Below are 20,467 nucleotides of genomic sequence, written 5' to 3'. Positions count from 1 at the left end.
GGAAAAAGGGGACATATGTAATACTTTCAATAAAGATGTAAAAAAACAAACAAAAAAACCAAAAACAAATGAACAAAAAGAAACTTAAAAAATAAATTAAAGTTTTAAAAAGTATCCCAAATGTGAGACTTGGCCCAAATTTATTTAGTTGTTGGAATTTTTTATTTCATTTTTCAATTATAGTTTGCATTCAATATTATTTTGTATTAGTTTCAGATGTATAGCATAGCATAGTGGTTACATAATCATATACTATACAAAGTGTTCCTTGAAATTTCCAGTAACCACCTGGCACCATACATAGTTATTGTAACATTACTGACTATATTCCTCTTTCAAGAAGAAATTAAGATTTTTACAGCAACATGCTAAATCTGAGAGGTAGGGCTTATCTTTTCACATAAAATAAGTAAGGTGGATAATTGATTGGGCTGTTATAAATATGTCTATTATTAGGCAATATCACACCATGGGAAAGTAAGCACAGCTCTGATTCCAGTTTGCATTTCTCAACCTGTGAGTTGTCACTGCTACCTTTAACATCACACCATGGAGGATTTTGTTTTAAACACAATTTCCTTCCTGTATTATGAGTAACAAATAATGTTTAACAAACAGGAACTATTTGGCTGAAAAACAGTGTACAGCTTCAAAATTCTGATGAAGAGTTTTAGTAAATGTACAACACAATTCAGAAACAAAAGGAACTTAAATTAATGTTTTAAAAACTGTTCTAATTCTTTTTCTAAGTGTTCACTTTCCATGTCTGCTCTCTATCTCTATCCTTATCCAATTTTCTCTTTGTTTCTTTTATTCATTGTTTTTATCTCTTGAATTATCTTCTCATTTATTTATTGAACTAAAAAAAATCATAACATGACAAAAGAGAATTAGTAGAATTTTACAGGCAACAGTAAACAGAAAATGTAGTAGAAAGGGAGTAACTTTAATTAATCTAATGGTTCTTTTCCTTCAAATAGTAATTCCTAATATCTGTTGAAGAACTAACTACTGCTAAGAATCTTGAGCACCAACTTCCCTAAGGTAACTCCTATTGCATCAACCTAAGTAGCAGCTGAATTTTGATAGGGTCTTATCAAAGTTCAAGTGACTGACCTGTTCCTGGGTCATCTTCTGCAGCTCATTTTCCCAAGTTGCCTGGTCATCGTCCAAGTTATAGGAAGCTGGTGGAGTGAGCCCATGAAGGATCAGGGGGTCTCGGTCATGGCAGAGGGCTGTCAGGTGTCCAATATACAATTTTAATTTGCTTCTATTTTGGTCAAGTTCTAAGAGAGGTTGGATGATCTAAGGGGAAAAAAAATGAGGAAAGTTAAGATCAGTCTGAAATGAGCTTAAATATCGTTATGCCTCCCAAGTCAAAGAAAACTGACCAAATCGCTATTGAAATCTTCAGGATTATAAAAAGAAACATTTTCACATACCTGCACATTTACAGTATCACACTCAACCACCCCATTCTGGGAGATGGGTAGGGGATGTTGGCTTAGTACATCAATTCAAGACTAAGAGTTCCATACTTTGGCAGGGGATTAAGCACAGGCCTGACTTGTTTTTACAGAGATGACATTGCTGATAAGGACTCCAGTTACCTCACAATTTCTCTTCAACTTATTTATGAGTAAGTTTCAAAAAGCTGCTAGTGAAATCTGCTCATCTGAAAGCCTGGGCAACATACACTTCATGTGTTCCTCCACCTCCTAGAATGGACGAAAAATGCTGTCTCTGGAGAAGGTGCATGTTTTCCTTGGCCAAGAGATGTGACGAGTGAATTCATTACCAACCTTCCTCATCCTGGCTTAAGCTCCCCTCATTCTTTCCACAGAGGCTATCTGATATTCTTTTTAAACAATGATTGATAAATCTTTATATAACACCAAATACCTGACTCATAGCCAAAAACTCTGAAATTCTCTTAGTTGTAACATTGGCTCTATGTTTTTCTTGAACAGCAGTCCTTCTCTCTTTCTCTTTTACATTCCCTTTGCCCTGGATAAATAACCATCCCTTTGACTCCCTTTGGAAGCCATTAAATGACAGATGGCTTCTGCCCCAGAATTTCATTTAACAGCTCTCATGACAATACTCTGGTCAGGTACTTAGTAGTTGGTCAAAGCCTGGGGTTTAGGAACAGTTGGGCCCGATCTCACATCTCAGAGCACTGAAATGTTAAAGCAGCATCTGCTTGATACACAGCAGCTGTGAAAGCTGCAAAACGTGGCCAAAATGCTGGCGATTCTCAAAATGTTCCCAGGGCTTAAAAGGCAGAGGTATGCACCTGCTGCATGTCACTGGGCTGGCATTTGTCAGCAACAGGACACCTCTGACACACCTAATGAATAAGGAGCCCAGAAATCTTCAAGTCAATAGAAGCAAGGCCTGGTATTACTTTCAACAGTGACACTGATTTCCTCTGGCCTCCTCAGAGGAGTGCTCCTGCTGCTTTCCTTTCTAAGGGTTTTAAAACAATGTTATGTAATTTTTATTATGAAATTAATATACATTTTACTCTGAAAAATACTGGGAGAAACTGTAAAAGAAATAATAAAAGAGCCTTTAGGTATTCCATCAAGAGTACAACCTGAATGACTTCTGGTCAAGATGGCGGTGTAGGTAAACATGGTACTCATATCCTCCCACCACCACATCAAAATTGCAACTAAACTACAGAACCACCATCATTTTTTTTTTACCTTTTTTTAAATTTTATTGCTTAAAGTATTACAAAGGGTATTACATATGTGTCCTTCCCGCCCCCCCGCCCTTGACAGTCCCCTAGTCTCCCCTATCCCCCAGTGTCTTATGTCCATTGGTTATGCTTATATGCATGCATGTAAGTCCTTAGGTTGATCTCTTACCCCCCTCCCTCCTGCCCCCCAACCCTCCCCGGCCTTCCCGCTGCAGTTTGACAATCTGTTTGAGGCAGCTCTGCCTCTGTATCTATTATTGTTCAAAAGTTTATAGTGGTCTCTATTATCCATGAATGAGTGAGATTATGTGGTATTTTTCCTTCATTGACTGGCTTATTTCACTTAGCATAATGCTCTCCAGTTCCATCCATGCTGTTGCAAATGGTAAGAGTTCCTTCCTTTTTAGAGCAGCATAGTATTCCATCGTGTAGATGTACCACAGTTTTCTAATCCATTCATCTACTGATGGGCACTTAGGCTGTTTCCAGATCTTAGCTATGGTGAATTGTGCTGCTTTGAACATAGGGGTGCATATATCCTTTCTGATTGGTGTTTCTGGTTTCTTGGGATATATTCCTAGAAGTGGGATCACAGGGTTAAATGGGAGTTCCATTTTCAGTTTTTTGAGGAAACTCCATACTGTCTTCCATAGTGGCTGCACCAGTCTGCATTCCCACCAGCAGTGCACAAGAGGAACAACCATCATTCAGAATTACCTGAAATCTGTCTGAATGGAAGTCCTACAACTAGGGAATAAAGAAGAGGCCACATGGAGATTGGTAGGAGGCGGGGAGATGTGTAATGCGCTGGTCTCACACCCATGTATGCTGGATAAAAACCAGGAAGGGTATCTCGGCTGCAGAGGTCCCCACACCAGGCCCCCCAGCCCACGGTTCCAGTGCCAGGAAAAGTCCCCATAGCTTCTGGCTATGAAAACCAGTGGAAATTGAGGCTGAGGGAAACGGAGAGCTGCTCTTAAAGGGACCACATATGGACTTACTTGGACTCACTCCCTCTGAGCTCCAGCATTGGGGCAGCAGCTTGAAAGGCACCAGAGACTAACAGGGAGGACCTGAAGTGTCTGGTATCAAGGTGAGAGCTGGGGGTGTGGCTTTTTCCCAGAAAAAAGTGCTGGCGGAGGCCATTGTTCCTTTGATGAGGCCTCCCCTCATAGAGCCAGCAAACGGGCACCATATCTGAGACTCCATCAACCTGGCCTATACTGTTTACCCTACCTTGGTGATTCCTTGAGGCCCTGCCCCACCCAGCTTTTGGGTCCAACCAAATTATTTCCAGTGGCTTTTCCATATGAATAGCCTGTCTTGGCTCATCCTTCAGATTTTCCTGAATCTCTCAAACAAACAGCATCTGGCCTCAGTGTGTCCTGTAACTGTCACTAAGTGGCCCGAGGCCTGGCACTAGCAGTCTGCCTTGGTTCACAGCTTGGCCTTGCCTGGGCACCTCCAAGCCAAGCCTAAGTATCATCCATCTGTAGATCACTTTGTAGCTCATGTCAGGTGGCCCTGGGCAGAACACAGGTGGTGGCTGACCTTGGCCTACACCTCCAGGAAGGCCCCAGAGCCAGCACACTCAGTAGATAGCTTCAGACCATGTTGAAGTATCACAAACCACCTCCACAAGCAACACACTCAAAGGGTGGACTCGGCAGGCACCAGAGCCCTGCTGAAGTAAGTTCTGCTCTGTGGGGTGGAGCCATGGACAGCAGATCCTCTACTGTGGTCACAGGTTGGTGGTTGGAGCCAGTCCTTGCAGCTGATTGGCCTGGAGGTAAATCCCTCCAACTGACATGTCAACAGCAATCAAGGCTCAACTACAAGAAGAGAGTACTCATAGCCCGCCCACATGGGGGTGCACCTCAAGGGCCCAGCTTGGGTGATCATGAAGGCTGTGCCAGTGGACCCCACAGAACACCTATTACATGAGGCCACTCTAACAAGCCCGGGAGACATAGCAGCTCAACCAAATACATAAAAACAAACACAGGGAGGCTGCCAAATGAGGAGGCAAAGAATCATGTCCCAAATGAAAAAATAGAACATTGTTCAAAACAATGGTTATAAGGATGCTCAAGGAACTTAGAGAGAACTTCAACAGCATAAAGAAGAGACATGAGGGAGGGGGTGGGGGGGTCAATTGGGAAAAAAGAAGACATGTAAAACTTTAGACAATAAAAAAATAAAACGTTAAAAAAAAAAAGAAGAGACATGAAAACCATAAAAAGAAGCAGTCAGAAATGAAGAATACACTAACTGAAATGAAGAATAATTTATAGGGAATCAACAGTAGAGTAGATGAAACTGAGAATCAAATCAGTGATTTGGAATATAATTAAGCAAAAAACACCCTATCAGAACAGCAAAAAGAAGAAAGAATAAAAGAAATGAGAATAGTGTAAGGAGCCTCTGGGTCAACTTCAAGTACACCAACATTTGTATCACAGGGGTGCCAGAAGGGGGAGAGAGAGAGCAAGAAATTGAAAGCTGGTTTGAAAAATAATGACAGAAAACTTCCCTAACTAGGTGAAGGAAAGACATACAAGTCCAGGCCCAAACAAAATGGACCCAAAGAGGCCCACACCAAGATGCATCATAATTATAATGCCAAAAGGTTAAAAACAAAGAGAGACATTTAAAAGCAGCAAAATAAAAGCAGTTAGTTACCTAAAAGGAAACTCCCATAAGACTGTTAACTGATTTCTTAACAGAAACTTGGTAGTCCAGAAGGAATTGGCAAGAAATATTCAAAGTTATGAAAGGCAAGGATCTACACCCAAGATTGCTCTACCAAGCAAAGCTATCCTTTACAATAGAAGGACAGATAAAGAGCTTCCTAGACAAGAAAAAGCGATAGGAGTTTATCACCACCAAACCAATATAATATGAAATGTTAAAGGATCTTCTTTAAGGAGAAAAAAATCAAAATATGAATAAAATTGCAATAAATACATATCTATCAACAAGTAAATCTAAAAAATAAAATAAATGAATAAGCAGAACAAAAAGAATACCACCTGAAATTTTAGTAATTTTCTTCCAAATTTTAAAATAACTTATATTAATCAATTTTTAATAGTATCAGACTTCACATTTATTTAATGTACTGTTTATTCATTTACTGTTATATTGTGAGTACTATCACCATGTTGCATTGTTACTGGAAATCATGATTTTTAATGGTTGCTTTATAAATATACTACATTTCATTTGTTTCTAATACTATTTCCATGACAAAAGAGATAACAACTAGGGTTTGGTGGGTAAAACAATCTTTAGCTTACTAAAGAGATCAGAATTCAGAGTTTAGGCTTATATAATGTAACACAATATAGAAGTTAGAGTTTGCCTAGACAAACCTGAGAAAATGAATTAATTTACCATTATTTTAATTTTAATTTTCTTTGTTAAGCTTCACCCAAGGACATTTTTTCCATTGATTTTTAGAGAGAGTGGAAGGAAGGGTGAGAGAGACAGAGAGAAACATCAATGTGAGAGACATCCACAGGCTGCCTCCTGCATGTGCCCTGACCAGGGCCAGGGATCGAGCCTGCAACCAAGGTATATGCCCTTGACTGGAAACCCTTCAGTCCATAGGCTGATGCTCTAATCACTGAGCCAAACCAGCAAGGGCAGCATCATTTTTATTTCTTTTCTTTTATAACTTTTATTTACTTTATTTTATTTTTAAATATATTTTTATTGATTTCAGAGAGGAAGGGAGAGTGAGAGTGATATAGAAACATCAATGATGAGAGAGAATCATTGATCGGGTGCTTCCTGCACACCCACTACTGGGGATTGAGTCCATAACCCAGGCATGTGCCATTGACCGCAATCAAACCCGGGACCCTTCAGTCCGCAGGCTGACGCTCTATCCACTGAGCCAAACCAGCTAGGGCTTGACTTTTATTTCTTAATCTCTCTCACATACACACAATTCTGTAAGAATAAAGATTAAACACTTAGGTGCTGGTATGAAAGGCTCTTGGGCTCTATAAGAGACCTCCAATGGGCAGGTTCATGGCACCAGTTCTGTGTTGGCATTTTCTACCTATGCTATGATGGGCTTATCAACACTGCCAATCACCAAAGGAAGAGATTGGTTCAATAAAGCCAAGGATTTAGAGAGTGGGAAATTTTTCACAAACAACATCAATCTCTCAAAAAAATTGTATTTTGTTGTATTTTGTGCCTTTAAATCAACGCAGCAGATCCAAGCAATAGCAACCTCCTGAGCACCACACACTCTGCTGAGGAACAGCAGCTGTACGTGAAACCTCACCCCACCAGCCAGAAGAGCCACCACAGCTGTGAACAGCACCCACCAGAGGAGCTGCTACCAACTGAAGAGCAGCTGCTACCGCAACCGCCCGAAGAGCAACCACAGACCAAGGAGTCACTGCCACCAAGGGAGCAACCACTGAACGACTCAACGTCTAGATATGTCAGTGAGATCAAACATGGGTAGACAAAGAAACCCTCACAGGAAAGAGAAGGAGGACTCTCCAGAAAAGCAGCTAAGTAATACAGAGGCATGCAACATGACAGATAAAGAATTCAGAATAAGGGTCCTAGAGTGCATAAACCGGATGGAGGAAAAAATCGACAACCTCTGCAAGAAGCAAGAAGAAACAGATGAAAAAATCGATAACATATGGAAGAAGCTAGAAGAAACAGATGAAAAAATCGATAACATATGGAAGAAGCTAGAAGAAACAGATGAAAAAATCAACAACTTAAGTAAGACCCAAGAAGAAATGAAGAGTGATATAGCTGCAATGAAAAACTCCATTGAAAGTATCAACAGTAGACTAGGAGAAGCGGAGGACCGAATTAGTGAATTAGAAGACAAGGAAGCAAAACACACCCAAAATGTACTGCAATTGGAGAAAAAAATTAAAGGACAGGAGGAGAGCCTAAGGGAGCTTTGGGACAACATGAAATGAAACAACATACGAATAATAGGGATACCAGAACAACAGAAGGATGAACAAGGATTAGAAAACCTACTCGAAGAAATAATATCAGAAAACTTTCCTGAGGTGGGGAAGAAAAAAGTCACACAAGCCCAGAGAGTCCCAAACAAGGTGAACCCGAAAAGACCCACACCAAGACACATCATAATCACCATGGCCAATGTTCAGGACAAAGAGAGAATCTTACAGGCTGCAAGAGAGAGACGGAAAGTTACATACAAGGGATCTCCCATTAGATTGTCAAATGATTTCTCAACAGAAACACATCAGGCCAGAAAAGAATGGTCTGAAATTTACAAAGTGATGCAAAGCAAAGGACTGAATCCAAGAATACTCTATCCAGCAAGGCTATCATTCAAACTTGAAGGGGAAATAAGAAGCTTCACAGACAAAAAAAGGCTAAGGGAGTTTGTCACCACCAAGCCAGCAATGCAAGGAATACCACATGATCTCACTCATTCATGGACAATAGAGACCATTATAAACTTTTGAACAATAATAGATACAGAGGCAGAGCTGCCTCAAACAGATTGTCAAACTGCAGCGGGAAGGCCGGGGAGGGTTGGGGGGCAGGAGGTAGGGGGGTAAGAGATCAACTAAAGGACTTGTATGCATGCATATAAGCATAACCAATGGACATAAGACACTGGGGGATAGGGGAGGCTAGGCGACTGTCTAGGGCGGGGGGATAAAATGGATACATATGTAATACCCTTTGTAATACTTTAAGCAATAAAAAAAAATTGTATTTTGTTTTTGACAACAAATACATATAGTATAGAAAATTCAGAAAGAATTCCAAAGTTATCTTTAAAGGCAATATTCTTTTAAATGCATGTACACTTTGCACTTTAATAACAAAACTGTCTAGTCACAATTCTACCACATCCCTCATGCCTCCAAGCAATGCAGTCCTATTTTAATTTCCTTTTTTTTAATCTTTATTTTTAGCTTGGAATTCTCTATCTTCTTTCATAGAAATGAAATGACAAAAACAACAACAAAACGAACAAACTTTTGGGATTTTCACTGGGTTTGTGCAACTTAATCCCATTCCTTCTTTTCTTTTTTTAAAAAATATATTTTATTGATTTTTTATAGACAGGAAGGGAGAGGGATAGAGAGAAACATCGATGAGAGAGAAATATCGATCAGCTGCCTCCTGCACACCTCCTACTGGGGATGTGCCTGCAACCAAGGTACATGCCCTTGACTGGACTCAAACCTGAGACCCTTCAGTCTGCAGGCAAGTGCTCTATCCACTGGGCCAAACCAGTCAGGGCCTTTCTTTTCTTCTTTTCTTAATATATTTTTTATTGATTTTTTTTTACAGAGAGGCAGGGAGAGGGATAGTTAGAAACATCAATGAGAGAGAAACATCGATCAGCTGCCTCCTGCACACCCCCTTTTGGGGATGTGCCCGCAACCAAGGTACATGCCCTTGACCCTGTGACCGGAATCCAACCTGGGACCTTCAGTCCACAGGCCAACACTCTATCCACTGAGCCAAACCCATTAGAGTCCTTCTTCGCCTTCGCCTTCGCCTTCCCTTGCCTTCCTTTTCTTTCTTTTTTCTTTTCTTTTTTTCTTTTCTTTTCTTTTCTTTTCTCTCCTTCCCTCTCCATGTGTGTGTGTGTGTGTGTGTGTTGCCATCACATCTGGACTGCAAGGCTGAAACGGTTGGTCATCGTAGGTAATTACTGTTTGGATTGGAAAACTGGCATAAAAAGGTATGACTGTTGAGGAAAGGGGACAATGTGATAAATGGTAATAATCAAAAGGTCAAATTTCTTACAGTAAAATGGAAAGACACAAACTTACTACTTCATGACTGGTGATGGGAAAATTGATATTTTAGGTCCCTGTTCTTTTTCTTTTAATTTTTTCTTTTATTTATTTATCGTCTAAACTTTTACATATGCCTCCTTTTTCCCTGATTGCCCCTCCCCTCCAGCCATTCCTACCTGGGGCAAGCCCCCACCACCCCAGTGTCTGCATCCATTGGTTATGCTAATACACATGCATGCAAGTCATTTGGTTGCTCTCTAACCCCCTCTCCCCTGCCATTTGTCTCTGGATCTATTCTTGTTCATCAAATTATGTTGATCATTATATCCCACGTAAGAGTGAGATCATGTGATATTTATATTTCTCCGACTGGCTTATTTCACTCAGCATAATGCTCTCCAGTTCCATCCATGCTGTTGCAAATGGTAAAAGTCCCTTCTTTTTTATAGCGGCATAGTATTCCATTATAGATGCACCACCATTTTTTAATCCACTCATCTGTTGATTGGCACTTAGGTTGTTTCCAAATCTTAGCTATGGTAAATTGTGCTGCTATGAACATAGGGGTGCATATATTCTTTCTGATTGGTGTTTCTGGTTTCTTGGGATATAGTCCTAGAAGTGGGATTACTGGGTCAAATGGGAGTTCCATTTTTAACTTTTTGAGGAAACTCTATACTGTCTTCCACAGTGGCTGCACCAGTCTGCATTTCCACCAGCAGTGCATGAGGGTTCCTTTTTCTCCACATCCCAGCCAGCACTTGTCATTTGTTGATTTGTTTATAACAGCCATCCTGATAGGTATAAGATGGTATCACATTGTTTTGATTTGCATCTCTCGAATGATTAGTGACTTTGAGCATGTTTTCATATGTCTCCTGGCCTTCTGTATGTCCTCTTTCGAAAAGTGTCTATTTAGGTCCTTTGCCCACTTTTTAATTGGATTGCTTATCTTCCTTTAGTTAGGTTGTATGAATTCTCTGTAAATTTTGGAGATTAAACCCTTATGTGAAATATCATTGGCAAATATATTCTCCCATGCAGTGGGCTTTCTTGTTGTTTGTTGATGGTTTCTTTTGCTGTGCAGAAGCTTTTTATTTTCACGTAGTCCCATTTGTTTATTTTCTCCTTAGTCTCCATTGCCCTAGCAGCTGTATCAGTAAAGATATTGCTAGACATATGTCTGCTATTTTGCTGCCTATGGAGTCTTGTAGGATTTTTATGGTTTCCCATCTTACATTTAAGTCTTTTAGCCATTTAGAGTTTGTTTTTGTGTATGGTGTAAGTTTGTGATCTAGTTTCATTTTTTTGCATGTATCTGACCAAATTTCCCAGCATCATTTATTGAAGAGACTGTCTTGACTCCATTGTATGCTCTTGCCTCCTTTGTCAAATATTAATTGAGCATAATGGCTTGGGTCAATTTCTGGGTTCTCTGTTCTGTTCCATTGGTGTATATGTCTGTTCTTGTGCCAGTACCAGGCAGGTTTGAGAACCGTGGCTTGGTAATATAGCTGATATCTGGTATGGTGATCTCTCCAACTTTTTTCTCAGGATTGCTGTGGCTATTTGGGGTCTTTTTTAAAATTCCAGATGAATTTTTGGAGAGTTTGTTCTAGATCTTTGAGATATGCTGTTGGTATTTTAATGGGGATTGCATTGAATCGGTAGATTGCTTTGGGTAGTATGGACATTTTAATGATGTTGATTCTACCAATCCATGAACATCGTATGTTCTTCCATTTGTTTATGCCTTACTCTATCTCTTTTTTCAATGTCCTGTAGTTTTCTGAGTACACGTCTTTTACCTCCTTAGTTTATTCCTAAATATCTTTTTTTCATGCAATGGTAAATGGGATTGTTTTTTTTTCCCGTTTCTTTTTCTGTGAGTTCATTATTGGTGTATAAAAAGGCCATAGACTTCTGGGTGTTAATTTTGTGTCCTGCTACATTGCCAAATTCATTTATAAGATCTAGTAATTTTCTGATGGAGTCTTTGGGGTTTTCTATGTATAGTATCATGTCATCTGCGAATAAGGACAGTTTTACTTCTTTTCCAATCTGGATGCCTTTTATTTCTTCTTTTTATCTGATCACCATGGCTAGCACTTCCAGTACTACATTGAACAGGAGTGGTGAAAGTGGGCATCCCTGTCTTGTTCCCATTCTTAGGGAAAATGAGTTTAGTTTTGGCCCATTGAGTATGATGTTGACTGTAGGTTTGTCATATAAGGCTTTCATTATGTTGAGGTATGATCCCTCTATTCCCACTTTGCTGGGAGTTTTTATCAAGAAAGGGTGTTGAATTTTGTCAAATGCTATTTCTGCATCAATTGATATGATTATGTGATTTTTGTCTCTCAATTTGTTTATGTGATGTATCACATTTATTGATTAGCAGATATTGTGCCATCCTTACATCCCTGGAATAAATTCCACTTGGTCATGGTGTTATGATCTTTCTAATGTAATGCTGAATCCGATTTTCTACAATTTTGTTGAGGATTTTAGCATCTAGTTCATCAAGGATATTGTCCTGTAGTTCTCTCTCTCTCTTTTTTTTTTTTTTGTGGTGTCTTTATCTGGTTTTGGAATTAGAGTAATGCTGGCTTCATAGAAAGAGCTTGGAAGTGTGTCTTCCTCTTGAATTTTTTGGAATAGTCTGGGGAGGATAGGTTTTAGTTCTTCTTTGAATGCTTGGTAGAACTCCCCTATAAAGCCATTTGGGCAAGGGCTTTTGTTTGCTGAAAGATTTCTTTTGTTTGCTGCTTCAATTTCTTCAGTAGTTATTCAGGCTTTTTTTATTCTTCCTGATTGAATTTTGGGAATTTGTATTTTTCTAAGAATATGTCCATTTCATCTAGGTTGCCCATTTTTTTGGAATAGAGTTGTTCATAGTATTTTTTTTTATAATCCTTTGTATTTCTGTGGGATCAACTGTTACTTCATCTCTTTCATTTCTGATTTTGTTTATTTGGGTCCTCTCTCTTTGCTTCTTGGTGAGCCTGGGTAGAGGTTCATCAATCTTGTTTATCCTTTCAAAGAACCAGCTTTTGCATTTGTTGATCTTTTGTATTGTTTTTTTTTTTTTTTGGTCAATATGTCATTTATTTCCACTCTGATCTTTATTATTTCCTTCCTTCTTTCTTGTTGCTCTCTTTCTAACTCTTTGATTTGTAGGGACAGGTAATTTATTACCATTTTTTCTTGTTTTCTGAGGTAGGTCTGTAGATCTATGAACTTCCCTCTCAAGACTGCTTTCAACTGTGTCCCATAGATTTTGGATTTTCATGGTTGTTTGTTGCAATGATACATTTTATTTCTTCTTTGATCTCTTTGGTAACCCAATCATTGTTTAATAGCATGCTATTTAGCCTCCAGGTTTTTGGTTTTTCTTCTTCGTTGTTTTTATTGTAGTTGATTTCTAATTTTATGCCATTGTGATCTGAGAAGATGCTTGATATGATTTCTATCTTCTTGAATTTGAAGAGACTTTGCTTGTGTCCCAATATGTGGTCTATTATTGAAAATGACCCATGTGCACTTGAGAAGAATGTATATTCTATGGCTCTGGAGTGAAATGTTCTGAAGATGTCAATTAATTCCATATGATCTAGTAAGTCATTTAGGATTGATGTTTTTGCTGATTTTTTGTATAGAGGATTTATCCAGTGGTGTTAATGGGTTATTAAAGTTCCCAAGAGAAACCCAGATGGCGGCATAGGTAGACACCGGAGATTGCTGCCTTGCACAACCACTTCAAAAATACAACTAAAAGACGGAACGGACATCACCCAGAACCACAGGAAGGCTGGCTGAGTGGAAATTCTACAACTGTTGATCCCCTGGGACCACCCCGCCCAAGCCTTGCACAGAGGCATTTGAGGGATAGCCTCAGGCAGAGGCTAAATTAGCACCTCCCTAGAGATCAGGACAGTTCTCCCACTGCAGACACAGCTGATTCTCACAGCCAATTGGCCTGGAGGTCAAATCCCCCCAGTGTTACCTACAACAATCAAGGCTTAACTACAACAAGACTGTGCACAAAGACCACAAGGGGGTGCACCAAGAAAGCATAAAAAATGCAGAGACAAAGAAACAGGACACAAATGACAGAAATGAAGGGAAGCAAACTGTTGGATATAGAGTTCAAAACCACACTTTTAAGGTGTTTCAAGAACTGTCTAGAAGCCACCGATAAATTTAGTAAGGCCCTCGAAAAGACTGGTGAGACCGCTAATAAATGTAGTGAGATCCTCAAGAAATCTAGTGAGACCCTTGATGTTGTGACAAAGGACCAACTAGAAATTAAGTATACACTGACTGAAATAAAGAATATTATACAGACTCCCAATAGCAGACCAGAGGATTGCAAGAATCAAGTCAATGATTTGAAATACGAAGAAGCAAAAAACACCCAACCGGAAAAGCAAAATGAAAAAAGAATCCAAAAATATGAAGATAGTGTAAGGAGCCTCTGGGACAACTTCAAGCGTACCAACATCAGAATTATGGGGGTGCCAGAAGAAGAGAGAGAGCAAGATATTGAAAACCTATTTGAAGAAATAATGACAGAAAACTTCCCCTACCTGGTGAAAGAAATAGACTTACAAGTCCAGGAAGCAAAGAGAACCCCAAACAAAAGGAATCCAAAGAGGACCACACCAAGACACATCATCATTAAAATGCCAAGAGCAAGAGACAAAGAGAGACTCTTAAAAGCAGCAAGAGAAAGAAAGTCAGTTACATACAAGGGAGTACCCATACGACTGTCAGCTGATTTCTCAACAGAAACTTTGCAGGCCAGAAGGGAGTGGCAAGAAATATTCAAAGTGATGAATGCCAAGAACCTACAACCAAGATTACTTTATCCAGCAAAGCTATCATTCAGAATAGAAGGTCAGATAAAGAGCTTCACAGGTAAGAAAAAGCTAAAGGAGTTCATCACCACCAAACCAGCATTATATGAAATGCTGAAAGGTATCCTTTAAGAAGAGGAAGAAGAAGAAAAAGGTAAAGATACAAATTATGAACAACAAATACACATCTATCAACAAGTGAATCTAAAAATCAAGGGAATACATAATCTGATGAACAAAATGAACTGGTGATTATAATAGAATCAGGGGCATAGAAAGGGAATGGACTGACTATTCTTGGGGGGGGAAGGGGGTTTGGGGGATGTGGGAAGAGACTGGACAAAAATCACGCACCTATGAATGAGGACAGTGGGTGGGGAGTAAGGGCGGAGGGTGGGGTGGGAACTGGGTGGAGGGGAGTTTTTTTTTTTGGGGGGGGAAAGAGGAACAAATGTAATAATCTGAACAATAAAGGTTTAGTTAAAAAAAATAAAGTTCCCTACTATGACTGTATTGCTGTCAATCTCTACCTTGATATCCTCCCTAAGTTTTTTTATGTATTTGGGTGCTCCCATATTGGGTGCATATATGTTTACCAGAGTTATATCTTCTTGTTGAATTGCTCCCTTTAGTATCATGAAGTGCCTTACTTATCTCTTGTTATAGCCTTCACTTTGAGGTATAATTTGTCAGATATAAGTATTGCTACCCCAGCTTTTTTTTTCATTTCCATTCACCTGAAAAACCTTTTTCCACCCCTTCACCATCAGTCTGTGTGAGTCCTTTGTTCTGAGGTGGGTCTCCTGTAGACAGCAAATATATGGGTCATGTTTTCTTATCCACTCAGCTACCCTATGTCTTTTGATTGGGGCATTAAATACATTTATGTTTAAAGTTATTATGATAGGTACTTGTTTGTCGCCATTTTTATTCTTTATGCCTGTGTTCCCTCTTCCCTTCCCATTTCTTCTTTTTACAGAAGACCCTCTAGCATTTCCTGCATTGCTGGTTTGGTGGTAATAAACTCCTAGTCCTTTTTTTGTCTGTGAAGCTCCTGATTTCACCCTCAACTTTGATTGATAGCCTTCCTGAGTACAGTATTCTTGGATTCAGACCCTTGCTTTGCATAACTTTGTATATTTCAATCCATTCTCTTTTGGCCTGATGTGTTTCTGTTGAGAAATCAGTCGACAGTCTGATAGGAGATCCCTTGTAGGTAACTTTCTGTCTCTCTTTGGCAGCTTTTAAGATTCTTACTTTGTCATTGGTGTTTTCCAATCTCTCTCTGCCTCTCCCTCTTCCTCTCCCTCTCTATATAAAAGGCTAATATGCAAAGTGTCCCCTTGGGAGTTTGATCGCTTGCTATGACATGCGCTGACCACTAGGGGGTGGTGCGGAATGAAGGAAGGCCCTGGCCGGCAGCCAGAAGGCCCCGATAGGCCCTGATTGCTGTCCAGGCTAGGGATCCTACGCGTGCACGAATTTCACGCACCAGGACTCTAGTTCAACCCCTGAAAGTGCCGGGAACGCTATCAAAGCTTCTAAATGGTGTACAGTTCTAAGTCTGCTTTTATTAGTGATGATGATATTGCTAAATATGTCAATGTAGTAAAGGTTTCCTTAAGTTTTTAATATGTAACTTCATTTACTTGCGATTCATAATTTTTTCCCTAAACTGCTGTAAAATCAGCAAAAATGCCTTGGCAATTTTAGCATAGTTCCTAGGATATTGGTTGGCACTCAAAGGGTTAATTATAATGTGTCTTGGTGTTGGTATTTTTGGGTTCATCTTGTTTGGGACTCTGTGAGCTTCTTGGACTTGGACTTCTTCTTCCCAATATCAGGGAAGTTTTCTATCATTATTTCTTCAAACAGGTTTTCTATTCCTTACTCAGTTTCCTCTCCTTCTGAGACCCCTATTATGTGGGTGTTGTTTCGTTCTGTGTTGTCCCAAAGTTCCTTTAGGCTCTTGCTCCTGTTTTTTAAGGTTTTTTTTCCAGTTGCTACTCTGCTTGGGTATTTTTTTCTACCTTGTCTTCTAGCTCACTAATGCAGTCTTCCATTTCTTCTAGTCTACTGTTGATGCTTTCTTTTGTGTTCTTCATTGCAGTGATGTCATTTTTCATTTCTTCTTGGTTCTTCTTAATTTCCTCTTGGTTTTTACACATATTGTTGAATTTGTCTTCTATCCTTTCCAGTGTCCTTATGGCCATTTCTCTGAATTCTTTCTCTGACATATTGCTTGCCTCAATTTTGTTTACTTCCTTTTCCAGTATGCCTCCTTTTCTTTCATATGGGGGCTGTTTCTTTGTCTCCCCGTGTTCGCTCATCTCTGGGTGTCTAGTTATGTAGCTCTCTCTCTCCTGTGTTGACTCTCTCTAGGCCAGTGGTTCTCAACCTTGGCTGCACATTAGAATCACCTGGGAATCTTTTTAAAATCCTGATTTCTGGGCCTCATCCTCTGGAAATTCTGTTTCTTTGTTATGGGGTGGGGCCACAACATTAGTAACAAAGAAACAGAATTTCCAGAGGATGAGGCCCAGAAATCAGGATTTTAAAAAGATTCCCAGGTGATCCTAATGTGCAGCCAAGGTTGAGAACCACTGTTCTAGGAGATCTCTGACCTTTCCGTCCACAGACTGCCTCACCAGCTGTGTTGAATTCATCATTTCCAGGTGGATGTTGTTTGATTCAGCTGTTCCTTCTATCTGCTTTTTGAGAAGGCACAGGACCTGTCCATGTATTCGGTGCCACTTTGTCTCCCCCTGGACAAACTTGTTAGGCGCCTGTGGCTGGGGAGGCTGAAGTCTCAGTGTTCGTGGGTTCGCAGCTGAGGCAGCTGGTCCCTGGGTGTTGTGGTTGCAGGGTCTTGGGATGTATCTGAGGTCTCCCCAGTTGAAGGTAAGCCTGGGCTTTCGATCACAGCCGCTCTCCCCTTCAAGATGGCGTAGTCTCTGCAGCAGAGCCAGCCACTCCAGGAGAGATTGGGAGCCTGGTCCACCAGTCCCCAACAGTCCTGTGAAATATAGGTGTCCCTCACTCACAAATACAGACACTCTCCGCACATCATGCACTCTCCTTTTACTCTCTCACTCACACACTATCTTGCAGCCTGCTGTCTCGTTGGCCACTATCTTGGATCCCCCCAGATCCCTGTTCTTGATTTTCAAGCTGATTTAAATGCATTCACACTGTAGTGCTAACTGTTTAGAAAACATGATAGTATTTTGCACTCTAATTTTCAAAGTCCTGTTGAAAAGTTAAAAAATGATGAATTAAACATTTCTTTTTCCTGGGATAAAAATTCATTCTATGTAGTAACCATGATATCTATCCTTTCTTCCCATGTCAAAGAGAATTGTTTTTTAAAAAACAAAAAGCATTCTAGCTGGTTTGGCTCAGTGGATAGAGTGTCGGTGTGCAGACTGAAGAGTCCCACATTTGATTCCAGTCACGGGCACATGCCTGGGTTGCAGGCTCAGTACAACGTGCAGGAGGCAGTCAATCAATGATTCCGTCTCATCATTGATGTTTCTATCTCTCTCTTCCTCTCTGAAATCAATAAAGAATATGTAAAAACCAAAACCAAAACCAAAAAGCTACAAAGCTTGCTATGTGATAGTATATGAAACTGCCTAACTAGCATAGTTCCCAAATCTATCCTTAAAAAAAAATCACTTTGGCCTTTCTGAGAGACCACATTTAACCATGTCAATCATGTGGGAAATGCTCTTATCTCTCCCCCCCACCCCCAATCTAACTTGGGTAGGACTCTTAGGAAATAAATTGCATTTCCCACAAGGTAGAACTGCCACTGCCTAATCTTAAGAGGGAAGGACACTTGTCAAGGAGAAAGAGATTGCCTTACAAGATTTGTAAGTTATGTGTTTTGTCTACATACAACTTTAGTGCATTGGCAAGGAGTTCTACCCCAAACCATCAGAAATATGGTCAGGCCACATTAGTTCTATAGCTTTGCAGAACTACAGTTCTATATCGTTTTTGGCAAAAAGAAGTAAAAAATTAACTTATTAACTAACCTCTGCTTCTATCAAATAGAATGCCAAAACAGCCAAATTCCCCCAATCCTACATTTACTAAGTTAAGGAAAAGAATCTATATATATAAAAGCCTAAGCTACCGTTATGACCGGCCGACCGGTGATGCGCACTGACCACCAGGGGGGCAGCCTCTCAATGCAGGAGCTGCCCCCTGGTGGTCAGTGCGCTCCCACAGCCAACCTCCCTCCCCCTGGCCAGCCAACCTCCCCCTTGACCGGCTGGCCCTGATTGGCCCTGATAGGGGCTGGCAGGCCAACCTCCCGCAGCCCCTCCCCCTGGCTGCCTGGCCCCGATCACTGACCAGGCTGAGGGACCCCACCTATGCACGAATTCGTGCACCAGGCTTCTCGTTTTAATTATAAAAAAGGATGAGAGATTTTTGGTTGACATACTGAGAGCTTTGCTTTTTTCTTGCAAGAATTTATTTACTTATATATTAGATCCTTACATTGGCTTTAGAGGCCAGTATTGAATGACATATGGTGACAGAGGATAGTGATCTTTCCCAAAGTGTTTATTTTAACCTCCTTTTCCCTTAAGTAAGGTTAGATGGCTAACGGCTTTTGAAGACAGATGAGTTGTTCCTGTATTGTTTGAGAAGATTTAACTGGAAATTCTAAGTACTCCATGTATGAAACTGATTCATCTATGAGATCTGAATACACTTTCCTAGAACATTTGGCTTTTCAATACCAGGATGGAATGTGCAGAGCCAAAGGCCCCTAATGAGTTAATTATATGGCATGCTTTTCTCTTCCTACCCTACCATTTCTGTGCCACTTACTCTAAGTATAGGTGCACTGCCCTTAATTAGCTACAAAATCTTTTTGTTCTTCTATCTGAAGAAGCCTGCAGAGGTGGATTAAACTGTCCATATATTAACTGTATAAATGCTAGTGGTAGTTGTGATTTCTCATTTCTCGTAGGTACATCAAGAAAATCCCAGAACAACTAACATATTAACTCCCCAGAGAGACATTATTCTTGTCCAGAGGTCCCTGCAGAGAGCTAAAGTCTGAAAAGTAAAAATAGAGGAGGAATAAAATTCATCAGTCCAAGCACAAAGTCTTTTTTTCCTTTAATAACTAAGTTTATCTTCTTGGTCAATAATGGCCTTCAGGACATTCAGAAAGCCAAGAGACATATGAAAACATGCTCAAAGTCACTAATCATCCGAGAGATGCAAATCAAAACAGCAATGAGGTACCATCTCACACCTGTCAGACTGGCTATCATCAACAAATCAACAAACGACAAGTGCTGGAGAGGATGTGGAGAAAAAGGAACACTTGTGCACTGCTGGTGGGAATGCAGACTGGTGCAGCCACTATGGAAGACAGTATGGAGTTTCCTTAAAAAACTGAAAATGGAACTCCCATTTGACCCTGTGATCCCACTTCTAGGAATATATCCCAAGAAACCAGAAACACCAATCAGAAAGGATATATGCACCCCTATGTTCATAGCAGCACAATTCACCATAGCTAAGATCTGGAAACAGCCTAAGTGCCCATCAGTAGATGAATGGATTAGAAAACTGTGGTACATCTACACGATGGAATACTATGCTGCTCTAAAAAGGAAGGAACTCTTACCATTTGCAACGTCATGGATGGAACTGGAGAGCATTATGCTAAGTGAAATAAGCCAGTCAATGAAGGAAAAATACCACATGATCTCACTCATTCATGGACAATAGAGACCATTATAAACTTTTGAACAATAATAGATACAGAGGCAGAGCTGCCTCAAACAGATTGTCAAACTGCAGCGGGAAGGCCGGGGAGGGTTGAGGGGCAGGAGGTAGGGGGGTAAGAGATCAACTAAAGGACTTGTATGCATGCATATAAGCATAACCAATGGACATAAGACACTGGGTGATAGGGGAGGCTAGGGGACTGTCTAGGGCGGGGGGATAAAATGGATACATATGTAATACCCTTTGTAATACTTTAAGCTATAAAAAAAAAATAAAAATAATGGCCTTCAGGATCAGGAAGTTGAAGAATAGTGTTAAGTCTCCTCACAAAGTTTTGGAACTTTGTGTTATGTCCTCAT

At 40.2% G+C, this 20,467-nt stretch overlaps 1 protein-coding gene across 16 annotated transcripts in view; it reads right to left on the bottom strand.

The window, feature by feature from the left end:
• The window catches only part of ERC1 (ELKS/RAB6-interacting/CAST family member 1), a 524,562-nt gene that overhangs the window by 48,583 nt on the left and 455,512 nt on the right, over positions 1–20,467 (bottom strand). For 9 of the 16 annotated variants that reach the window (XM_059683946.1, XM_059683950.1, XM_059683941.1 and 6 more), the window contains one exon: positions 1,117–1,305. In XM_059683946.1, the coding sequence (XP_059539929.1) occupies positions 1,117–1,305 (189 nt within the window). Of the gene's footprint in view, positions 1–832; positions 860–1,116; positions 1,306–20,467 lie in introns of those variants that run through there. The other 7 variants (XM_059683955.1, XM_059683952.1, XM_059683953.1 and 4 more) reach the window with 2 other exon arrangements.

Source organism: Myotis daubentonii, chromosome 2, assembly GCF_963259705.1.
Source record: "Myotis daubentonii chromosome 2, mMyoDau2.1, whole genome shotgun sequence".
NCBI lineage: Eukaryota > Metazoa > Chordata > Mammalia > Chiroptera > Vespertilionidae > Myotis > Myotis daubentonii.
This window is presented reverse-complemented; position numbering and strand designations above follow the sequence as displayed.